At 38.7% G+C, this 11,746-nt stretch overlaps 1 protein-coding gene and 1 non-coding gene across 2 annotated transcripts; both read right to left on the reverse strand.

Moving 5' to 3' along the window:
• Positions 1 to 8,074: 8,074 nt before the first annotated feature.
• LOC116751377 (cytochrome c oxidase subunit 7C, mitochondrial) lies at positions 8,075 to 10,098 on the reverse strand. Its single transcript, XM_032627176.1, has 3 exons — positions 9,913 to 10,098; positions 9,030 to 9,158; positions 8,075 to 8,183 (listed from the first exon to the last, which is right to left on the reverse strand). Exons 1-2 carry the CDS (start codon positions 9,985 to 9,987, stop codon positions 9,042 to 9,044), a joined length of 192 nt encoding a protein of 63 aa, XP_032483067.1. The 5' UTR covers positions 9,988 to 10,098; the 3' UTR covers positions 8,075 to 8,183; positions 9,030 to 9,041.
• On the reverse strand, positions 8,288 to 8,350 carry LOC116752417. Its single transcript, XR_004349489.1, has one exon. It is a non-coding gene; the product is annotated as a small nucleolar RNA Z39 (small nucleolar RNA).
• Positions 10,099 to 11,746: the final 1,648 nt, after the last annotated feature.

Genomic DNA, 11,746 nt, shown 5'->3' on the forward strand with positions numbered 1-11,746 from the left:
AACCTCCTATTCAAGGTTGGTTGGCCCTGGCAACTAGTCATCATCCTTAGGTGTTTTCCAAAAGTCACATTCATTAACATAAACCCAGTTGTTGTGGAAAGGGGCAGTTATGAATAACAAGACACCCATTTGACCTCCATGGCTCAGAGGTATTTTCAGGAACTGAGGACAAGAGAGCAAATTTTATAACAAAAATGCTCCCATTGCTCTTATGGCTCAGGAAATTGCAAAGGTTTTGGGAGATGTGAGCCAGGAACTGTGGATAAAGACCAAAGATACATGACAAATATATTTTGGTCCTTTGAGAGACCATATATATATTTATAAATAGAAATGATAAATCACAGTATCACAGTTACATTAAAGGCATAGGTTATGGGTGAATTTGCATTTTCTACTGATCAGTAAATTTCTCTGGAGGGCATGTGGGGAAATTTAGACTTAGGACATGTCTTAGTTTGAGTTGCTGTAACAATATCACAGATTGTGTGGCTTATAAGCAACAAAAAATTTCTCACAGTTTTGGAGGCTGGGAAGTCCAAGATCAAAGTGCTGGCAGATCTGGTGTCTGGTGAGGGCCTGCTTCCTGGCTTATAGGTATGTCTTCTTGCTGTGTTCTCAAATGACAGAAGGTGGTTAGGGAACTCTTAGGGGTGCTGACCTGAAACAAATAGACTGCCAGATATTTCTCCAGCAAATATGGGTTTATTCAGGATCAGCAAAGAATTGCAATTCAAGGTCTACAACCATGGTGAGCCACGTGCAAGTCTCCACAAGGCAAGGAAAGAAGAGTGCTTTTATAGAGAGGAAAAGGAAGTTGGGAGGGCCATAGTAAACAAAGAGCCCTTGCCAGGAGGAAGGAAGGAAGAGAAAGGTCTTCTTCCAGTTGGGCTCAGCTGTTATCATAGGGTGGGTGAGTTCCTTCTTCTGCTCTCTCGACTCTATTTAATTTTGCATTTTATTAATTATTTACAGGGGTCTCTTTTTTAAGAGCACCAATTCCACTCATGAGGACTCCAATATCATGATCTAATCACATCCCAAATGCCCTACCTGCAGATACTGTCACTTTGGGGATCAGGTTTCAACATACAAATTTTGAGGGGGACACAAACATTGTCTACAGCAGGAAGTTCCCTTTTTTTCTGTGATAACTTGGAGATATCTAGAATTTCCTTTCTAAAATTCCAACAATTTTTTTTCCCCAGGTAATTCATATTAATTTCCATACTGGTAAACACTGCAAGCCAGAATCTTGCTGTCAACTCATCCTATTATGTGCATCAAAAATTATTGTTGGTACTGTAATTGACAGCAGTGTCCCCCAAAGCTTTGACTATTAGGGAAAAGGCAGCATTTCAGAATTTTAAATTATCTTTTTCTTTAATTGGTAATAATGATACCCATGTTAAACAGTTTCAATTCTGCTACACAGAGTGTATACAAGCTATTTAATCAATTTCTGATGGTGGGAAAATCCACAGCTTCCCAAAAAGGTACATATATGAAGAAAAGGACCTCTATGCATGGTTCAGTAGCTGAGAAGGGAAACTGTGACCATTGAACCATCAAAAATTTCCATCTATAGTATTGGTAGTTTCATATGGTTCAACTTATGTACCCCATCTGAGGAAAGTGTGATTGATTTTGATAGTGAGCATGAAGAGATTTCACACTACATAGTTTATAGATACAACTGCACTGAGCAAAGTTCTCAGAACATAAAGATGAAGATATTATTCAATATTTGTTGATATTATTAATTCAAATTAAAGGTGTAAGTCTGATAAATTTATCAATATATAGATATTTAACTGATCATCTCCTGTTACTAAGCATCAAAAGAGAATTTCCTAGACTGGCTTCTCATATACTAGGAAATGCTATTAACTCCAACTGATAGTCATCCTACCTCCATCTATCTAAATATAACTATTGAAAGCCTAATATTTACCTGGCATTGTAGTAAGTTTTGGAATACAGCAAAGAAAAAAGACAAAGCTTATTCTAAAGAATATAGAGCCCATTAAAATCTTGAATAATTATTCAATATCAATTATTGTAGTATCTGCCTTTTGTTAGATCTCTGAAAATTGTGAGGGGATGGTGAATTTTAGCTGAAAAACCTAAATTTGAGATGACTTTCTATAGGAATGCTACATTGAGTTGCACTGTTTTCCAATGTACAATACACAATGAAGGTGACTGGACAAGGGAGCGAGTGTGCTCTGGCATGCTGTGCACACCTGGAAGAAGGCCCACATTTTTCTAATTTTTACAAAGCTGCCCATCGGGTAAGTGGGATCCATCAAAATGAGAGACAAGGTGTAAATGCACAATAGGTAGCTACTAAAAACTGCAGCTCTAAAAAACCACTTTGAAAGTAGAAAGCTATTTACCTCCAGCAATCTGGCCCTTCATACACACATGGGAAGTGCTGAAAAGAGATCTTTCCTTACTACCAAGTCATGCTTTTATGTGGTACGGTACCCATCTTTGTAATTGCAGATACAATTCATTTTAAATTTTGAAGAGTCCTTAGAAGATCGAGTTGACAAAGATTTCTACAATTAAAGATTCAGAGATATAGAGAAGTAATCCTTTTCAAGGTCTTATGGGGTACCCAAGTATTTCAGTGAGGGTAGGCCAAGCTTTGCTGCAGTCACAACCCTCAAACCCCAGAGGCTGAAAACAATGAGAAAGTTTCTTGCTCATTCTATACATTTGACAAAGGGCTGTACTACTAGTACCTCAGGAAGCCAGGCTAAAGAAGGCTATACCCCAGCAGCAGGAGTAAGGGAACTTGGTGAATTGTACACTGTCTTCTAAAGCTTCCATGGAGTGTCAACACATCATTCTTCTCATATTTTCATTTGTCAAAGCAAAGGAGACAGTGTTCAATCCTGCCATGCATACAGAAATAGAACTGGCATATTCTTGAAAAGCCCTAATGACTACTATACCAGGTTAGAGAAAGACCCAGATAACCCATATTCAAATATGAGTTCAAGAAGTCTCTCCAAAATTAACTGTAAATTATAATTATATACTAAAAAAATCTTCACTGTATTAACCTAATACAAAGAAAATGGCTATGTTCCTTCTGGTCTACAAAATTTTAACAGCTGTGAGAACAAGGTATCATTTCGTAATGGATGAAAATTTTTTAATTGTTTGATGTGACAGAGTATAAATCATGTAAAAGCTTTCATTATTTACTATAGAGAAATTATTTTCTATTGAGACAGAAAAAAAGAATTAACACTATTTCTCCTCTTTTCTAAAATCAGCTTAATCTTAAATTATACTCTAAAGACCTATGCTATGGCCTTTATTGGCTACACTAAAATAAAGGCTTATTACATTTTGACATTGGGGTCGATCTTCTCAGTATACTTTATAGTTGCAGCAGGCATTGTCTTTTACACACCCCATAACCACTTTCTTCTCCCGTTCTATTAGAATGCTGGTTTGTTCCAGTTTCCACTTTTTTCATGTTAAGACTTGGAAGAAAATATTAATTGCTCAAATGTAATCACTGCAGTGACTGTCATTTCCCTTGCTAGTGTTGTATTTAGAAATGGGTATATTATATCCCTTGTGTCCAATGAACGGTGAAGGAGTTTGCTAGTGGGCTTCTAGGAAATCTTTCTTCATTCTTAAAAATAACTTGAACAGATTCTTTTCTTGCTGGATATTGTCAAGTCTGTATGGGATGCCTGGAACTGTAGCAGCCATCTCTTGACAAAGAAATAGTTTACAGACAATAGGCTGAGTTTGGATAGAATGCCCTTAAATTCTCTGAGCTCTATCTTTTGTTATATAAAACATATTCCCTAATCCTTTAAGCCAGTGCTTCTCAAAATGTTGGTCTCAAACAGTACCACCAGCTACTGTCGGAATGTAAATCAATATACATTTTCTTTCAAGGAAGGTTATCTACAAAGAACATCAGATGGACTAAACAGTGTCGTCAGTGACATGGTTAAATTACACTTTGGCAGAAAATCTTAATCTCATTGAGTCTGCAACAACTGTTATTATTTGGTTGGAGAACTCAACTAATAAAGTTACCTGGGAAAAATTCATTTTTCTTCAGAAAACACTGACACATACACCATTTTGGTGTACAGACCAGAAAGTCTGGGGTTTCCTTTTAGGTAATTTTGCTATTCTTGGTTTCAATTCAGTAATTCATTCAATAAGTGTTCACTGATCACTTAAATTATACATGTAGTATAAATGAATAAGTAAAAGCTGCCCTGGCCTCAGAAAAATTACAAGTTGGTATGGGAGATAGGAAGGGAAATCAGTGATTACAGTACTTGCCAAGGTTAACTATAAAGCTGTTTACAGGGTGTTGGAGACTTAAGTGTATTATGTTTGGGAGGAATTGGCAAGGGAAAACTACAGAAAAAGGTGGCACCTGAGCTAAGTTAACATGTGGAGGCAGTTCACAAAACTGGAGCTGTGGCCAGGGTGAGGCTGAAACCATAGAGAAATGACTGTCATGTTAAAGAGTTTTAATTTTACTGATGGTGACTACTTATTACATGATCAGCTTGCATTTACTAACATGATTCCAGGCATTTTTGGACATGGTTAAGGTTGAAGTTATTTGCTGGACTAGTTAGAACTGTAGCTAGACTTAGTAATTGAAAATACCAATCTATAACTGCCCAATGGCCTTGGGATTAACTTGAACAATTTATACAATGTCCGTTTTAGTTCCTCTACCTCACTTGTTTTTGAGTTAAGCACTCTATTTTAATCACAATATCCTAAGATACACAAGGAAACTGAGGCAGAGATAGTCTCTAGTTGAGCTGAAACATGGTTAAGGCTGGCTTTGAGTCCAGTCAAATCTTAGTCCTGAGTCCATATTCTTAACCCCTTTTGTACTGCTTCTCTGGCAAAATGTAGGACATTTTGATTTTTCCCATTAGGGTGGCCAAAGCTTAATTACGATAATTCTGGTTTCCTTCAAATGACTCCTGGGTTTCAGCCCCCAACCAAAATCCCTAATCAGGTATTCTGGAGTCAGGGAAGCCTCTGCATAAGGTACACTTGGCCTAGTGTAGTTTCATTAAGTGGGTCCATCCAGTGTAAACTTTTATAAGAGAATCTGGATTTTTATGGGAATCTTGTGGTTTTAGGTGTTGGCTTGAACTTTTAAAAACCAGTGCAGGGGGGAAATATATACATAAAATTGAAAAAAAAAAATCAATGTTCTGTGATGGTTTTAAAAACTCAAGCCAACACTTAAAAAAAAAATAAAGTGGAGTCACATGCTTATATGAAATTGTGATGGTTAATTTTACATTATCAAGTTGACTGGGCCATGGTGTCCAGATATTTGGCCAAATATTACTCTGGATATTTCTGTTAAAATATTTTTTGGGATGAGATTGCCATTTTTTTTTTGGCCACACTGCACGGCTTGCAGGATCTTAGTTCCCCAACTAGGAGTTGAACCTGGGCCATGGCAGTGAAACTGCGAAGTCCTAACCACTGGACTGTTAGGGAATTCCCAAGATTACTACTTAAACCGTTTCAGTAAAACCTACTCTCCATAACGTGGGTGAGCCACATCCAATTAGTTGAAGGCATTAACAGAAAAAGACAGACTTCTCCGAAAGAGGGAATTCTGTTAGCAGATGGCTTCCGACTGGAATAACAACTCTCCCCTGGGTCTACAACCTTCAGTTTACCCCACAGATTGTCGACCTGACAGACCCCCACTATTGCAAGAACCAATTCCTTAAAATAAATCTCTCTATAGACACATGCTGCTGGTTGTTTCTCTGGAGAACCCCAATACGAAAACTAAAAAGTTGTCTAGCCTCTATCACTCAATATTCTTACACACTAAGAGCCAGCCTGTTGAAGCCTTTTATGGGGATGGGGTAAACCGCATTCCTATCCTGGGAAAGGGAGGTTTTTCTCTCATTCGTGTACACCACTCAAATACTTTTAACTCAATTCAGAGAGAAATCTAATAAATGACATTTTCTACCTAGACCCTGCTGTAAAATACTAAGCTACTTTTGACTCTTGATATATTTTAAATCAGGGGAAAAAAATTCTTCATTTAGGACTTGCCAGGACTTAAAATGTTTTTATATAGCTCAATGAATTTCAAAATAGGAAGAAGGCTCTATCCCCATTTCCTCCAAGAAAACCCTGAAGGCTAAATTTGTAATTTAGCAAAGATTTGAACCAAGAATTCAAAATCATGATATGAACCCTAAACTCTTACTCTTGCTTCTACTGTTCCGAAAGGTAGAAATCATTAATGTTGTATCGAAAAACTCTCCAAGCACAGAACATCTGACTCATCAATGGATAATCAAAAAACAACACACAAATACATAGAATAGTTGGACAAAGTCATTTAGACTAAATTGCATCCATATTTAAGTAATTGCCAGGCAGTTACTAAAGAGCCTAAAGATAGGTATTCTAGTGACCAAACTGGGATTAAAATATTCGGTAGCTAATTACTTTCCCCCTGCCCTAATATAAAGCCCTTGGAACTAAGTCATTATATTTTAAGTGGTAAGCAGCATTTCGTAATTTTGATTCACTGATACAGCTAATCAGAGCCATCTTGTAACCCATTTCTACTAGTCAAGCTCCAGAATGGGAATATCTCCTATATTGTCTCACATGCTATTACATTCCATTTCAGTTTTTTGTTTTTAAATTATTAATTTATTTATGGCTGCATTGGGTCTTTGTTGCCGCTCGCAGGCTTTCTCTAGTTGTGGCGAGCAGGGGCTACTCTTTGTTGCAGTGCGCGGGCTTCTCGTTGTGGTGGCTTCTCTTGTTGCGGAGCACAGGCTCTAGGCATGTGGGTTTCAGTAGCTGTGGCACAATGGCTTAGTTGCTCTGCGTCATGTGGGATCTTCCTGGACCAGGGCTCTAACCCATGTCCCCTGCATTGGCAGGCGGATTCTTAACCACTGTGCCACTAGGGAAGTCCCTCAAATAGTTCTTTCATTCAGTCTAAACAAGACTAACATAGGTCGGTAGCACATTTATCATGGCAAAAATTTCAGTTTTAGGGTACAGGTTTAGAGGAAAAAAAGGAAGCTCTTGAACTTAAATCTGCTAACACTACTGGTTTTCCTAATGATCAACTAATTATCACTCATGGAGAAAAATGAATTTACTCCCTCAAAGTAAAAAAAGACTAAAAGTGTATCTTTTTTCTGCTGCCTTTAAATTAAAAAAAAAAATTACAGGACAATTTTGCATTTCTTTTATAATGAATTACCAACAAATTCCTGACCCAGGAATCAAAAATTTAAATTTATAATTTAAAACCAAGAAGCAAGCTAAATCACATACATATTTAATTAAGAAACTAATAATGCAATATTACCCAAATAAAAAGTAAGCACAGGGACTCCCCTGGTGGTACAGTAGTTAAGAAGTTGCTTGCCAATGAATGGGACATGGGTTTGAGCCCTGGTCTGGGAAGATCCCACATGCCATGGAGCAGCTAAGCCCGTGTGCCACAACTACTGAGCCTGTGCTATAGGGCCTGTGAGCCACAACTACTGAGCCCACGCTCTGCAGCAAGAGAAGCCACCACAATGAAAAGCCCGTGTGCTGCAACAAAGAGTAGGCCCCACTCACTGCAACTGGAGAAAGCAAGAGTGCCGCAACAAAGACCCAATGCAGGTAAAAAAAAAAAAAAAAAAAACAATCCTAATCTAACAGTCTATTCGTCCAAGGTAACAGTGTGAATCTATATATGTTCTCTTCCATCTCAATATGTCATGTAATGACAAGTTCAACAGCCAAGCAACCTCATCTTCTGGATGGACCAGTAAATTTGTACTGTCCATGTCTGCCGAGTCCTGACCCCTTTCCAGCATACCTGTGAGTGACCCTTATGAATAGTTTGGTTGGAGAAAGCAAAGTCTCCACTGTTGAAAGCTATGGAAGAGACTCTTAATTCAAACACTATTAGGTTGGTGGATGAGGCAAATTGGAGCATGTAAAAAAACAAAAACAAAACAAGCACATGCTCAATTATCGTGTTCCATATTTCAGAGAAGAGGCATTAAGGATTTATGCTTAAGTTTATTTACAAACATATCTAGGATGCTGAGTTCAAGAGTTTGATCCTTTTTTCAAAGAGACTGCACATCTTAAAATGCTCCTCTTCGTATCTGTGAATAAAAACATAAAAAATTAACAATATTAAAGAAACCATTCATTTAACAGAAATATGTAGTTTCATTAATATACTATCTGTCCTTCAATTTATGACTGGTACATCAGAAAGCGTTTACAGTATCATGGCTTTATTCATACTGATTTTCTTCATCATATGCACCAGAGTCTTCCCAAGTAATGGCTTGGATAAATCATTTCCCTTCTAAACTAAGACAAATAAAGTCTTTCTTTTCCAAAGTATATTTTGGAATTTATTCCAATCATCCCACAGAGCTTCCTTTAGTGTTACTTTTGCTGAAAATTCTGATTATAATTTAACTAAATAAATCCTTTCTTCTCACTCAAGGAATCTGCTAACCTTGCTGCACACAAGATTCCTTCAGGTATACACTAATATATACTGCCCTCAAGACAGATTAGCATTAATCAGTTTACTAGAACTTTACCTGGTCAAGTACCTGAGCTCTGGAACAAGACTGCCTGGGTAAAAATTCTGGTCCACCATCACTAGCTATGGAATACTGGGCAACTTAACATTTTTTTTTTTTTGGTCTCAGATCAGGTTAACATCATCCACCTCAGTCTTGCCTGGTAGCCAACCTGAGCTTATTAATGTAAAGTGTGCCTGACAAAGTGCAGCACTCAATAAACACTGGCTTTCACACAAAGATACATTTGTTTATAGGTTTAACCTGTCTCCCTCAATGCCACACCCACACTTAACTTCAGGAATTACAACAACACACAATAGCATATTTGTGATTTTGGGGGGCATGGTAAGGGAAGAAAGGAAAAAAGAGGAAACCTCTGTGAAGATTAGAAATGCACTAATTATTTACCTGTCTCATGGATTATTTTTTAAGCAGTTGGTGTCTTACTATGTAGAAAGGTGCAGCAAATCCAGACCCAAAGTACAGAGTCATCATAGCTAGTAACCGCCACTTGTTTTCCACTGAAAATGGTAAATTCTGTTGGGAAAAAAAGAGAAAAGAAACTGAACTTCAACTCATCTGATTTTATAAATCGAAAATAAGTATACAGGAAACGCTAATTTTTCCATAATCAGGTTATATATGTCATATACCATAACACTGTTTTAAACACTACCTTTCAAATCCTATGACCTCCATCACTCAAAACACTATAAGGTAAAAAAATACTCATCAACTCTACCCCTCTACACCCTTTCTCGGCCCATTAATACTAGGCTTCAGGTAACCCTCGGAGAGTGTTACTGCTAACTACCCGATTTAAACTATTTATACTTGAGGCTAAAACCAACTTCAATCAAGGGCGGTTAATACTAATTTCGTCAACTAGTTGGAGACTAGCCCCACACCACAGGCCGTCATATCCTCAACGTTTCAATGACTTTCACTTCGAGTTCGGTGACCTCTAGCTGGGCTTTAAGCCGCAATACCTGCAGCCAGGCGCTTCAGGGCCCTCCATATCTTGAAGGGCGGGGTGGGGCGCGAGGGGGAAATGGGGGAGCACTAATGTGAGGTAAAGCTTCTGGCTTTACCTACTCATTCCTTTTCGCGACTACGGCGCGCAGCCAGAGTCCTGAACTTTCTCCCTGGTCCCTGGAGGAACTGAAATGCTAGTCGACGTCCCAGATGAAAACCCCGGCTTCCCATCTCTCTCTCCACGGCCCATAGGCGGCCTTGGAGTTCAGCCAGTCGCAGCCAAGTGCCCCCTGAGCCAGGCCCCTTCCATACTAACCTTCCCCGGACCCTCCTCATAGTGGCTCCTACGGACCACAGAGGTTGTGAACCTCCGGATGCTTTGTCCCAACATAGCGCTGTCGGAAGCCCTGCGAATGGCGCAGACTGAAGGCGGAAAAAATGGCAGCAGCACAACTTCCACTCCTTTCCTCACGACCTTGTCCCTTGTGGGTAAGGACCGAAAGGGAAGATGGGAAATGGGGCAGAGCTCTCGGAACATGCGACAAAGCGGCGGCCCCAGAGGATTGTGGGAATTGTAGTTCAGAAAATCGTGGCGCCTTGTCGGCCCTGAAAGATTGTGGGAAATGTAGTCTCGCCCAGGTTCCGGTAGGATCAGAATATTCTTACCAGCAGTGTTTCTTCCAGACGTGAGTTCTTGTCGAGATCTTGTCCGGGTTCTTGGGGCCTGTTTCTAGAACGATTTTACTGAAGTTAACGAAGCAGTTTCACCATGTGTGTTCTAGTTTATGGAAAAGGAAAATAAGCCTCTCCCTTTTCTTTTTTTGTGACTATATGCTAAGTGTCTGTGATTTGCAGTACTACTCTGCCAGCGCTGCGAGAGATGTATATGCTCTTATCTCACCGGAAGGAAACGAAGCGTAAACACGAGTAACCAAATAACATGCAGTACAAAGGATTTCAGAGAGAAAACTGAGTTGAAGTGCGAAGGGAAGGATTCCTGGAGATATAGAGAACTAAGTAGAACAGAAGTAGGAAGAGAGGGAAGAGAAAACTCAAGGCCAGTATGAGTATGGCATGTTGGGAGTGTGGAAGAGAAAGCAGCCTCTGATCCGGAACCAGCCTGGACCAGGAATTGGTGTTCTCCTGCTGAACCTAAACAATTTAAGAGGACATGCACATCAAAGTTTCTCATGTCAGTGATGGCTCAAGGAAATAAGATCACTATTATATATGAAAATAGACAAAACATGAACATTGTTCAAGTCACAAAAATGACCAAACATCACCATACCCAGTCAATACGATGACTTCTGCTTCTTTATCAATTACAACCTTAACCGTAGGCTAGTTTTCCTTCCTCCTACGTAGAATTTAGTAAGAGAGCAAAAGTCACCGGAAAGAAGCCCAAAGCTTTTTAAGTCCTAACATCTTACTGAGATCCGCAGGGTTTCTCTGGGTGTTTGGTCACCCTTACTGCAATGAGTAATAAACCCAGCTTCTTCATTTACAGATGTATTCCTGATAGTCTTTGACTAGTGGGTATTGGAAGAAAATGGTCATAAATGAGACTGGGAAAGTATTAGGTTAGATTGTGAAAGGCCCTGCTAACCTAAGTTTTCATCTGTGGCAGAGTGTACGTTGCTTGAGATGACTCATTTATACAGCAGTAGTGAATAAAGTCAAGTAGGATTTAAGTCTTGCTTTGAAAACTGGTTATAAAGTGTATGCTTTAATCTTTCTTTAGCTTTTGAAAGAGAAAAGCCATGTTTCACCTGGACAAAAAACATGAACAAAAGTGAAGAAGTTTTATTTCCACAAGTAACTTGTAATTGAGTAGAGATGCATGTAATGCATAATTGGTGTGCTCCTCCTAATTGATAGAGGACTATGATATTCAGTTTTTTAAAAAGTCCCCATCAATGTCTTTATGTATTAAAGGATTATGATTTAACTATAATTGGGAGATGTTTTCACAGTTAATAGTTAATGTTTTCTGAATTCTCTTTTTCAGTCTAATGTAAGTAATATCTCCTGTATATTTGGTTTATTGTTACTTCTAATTCACATTAATTGATGCTCATCTGTGTATCTGGCTTTCAGCTAACTCCAAAGGGAACTCCAGGAAAGATTCTAGCATATGGCTTTGAAAT

The sequence above is a fragment of the Phocoena sinus genome, chromosome 3, assembly GCF_008692025.1.
Source record: "Phocoena sinus isolate mPhoSin1 chromosome 3, mPhoSin1.pri, whole genome shotgun sequence".
In the NCBI taxonomy this organism is placed as follows: Eukaryota; Metazoa; Chordata; class Mammalia; order Artiodactyla; family Phocoenidae; genus Phocoena; species Phocoena sinus.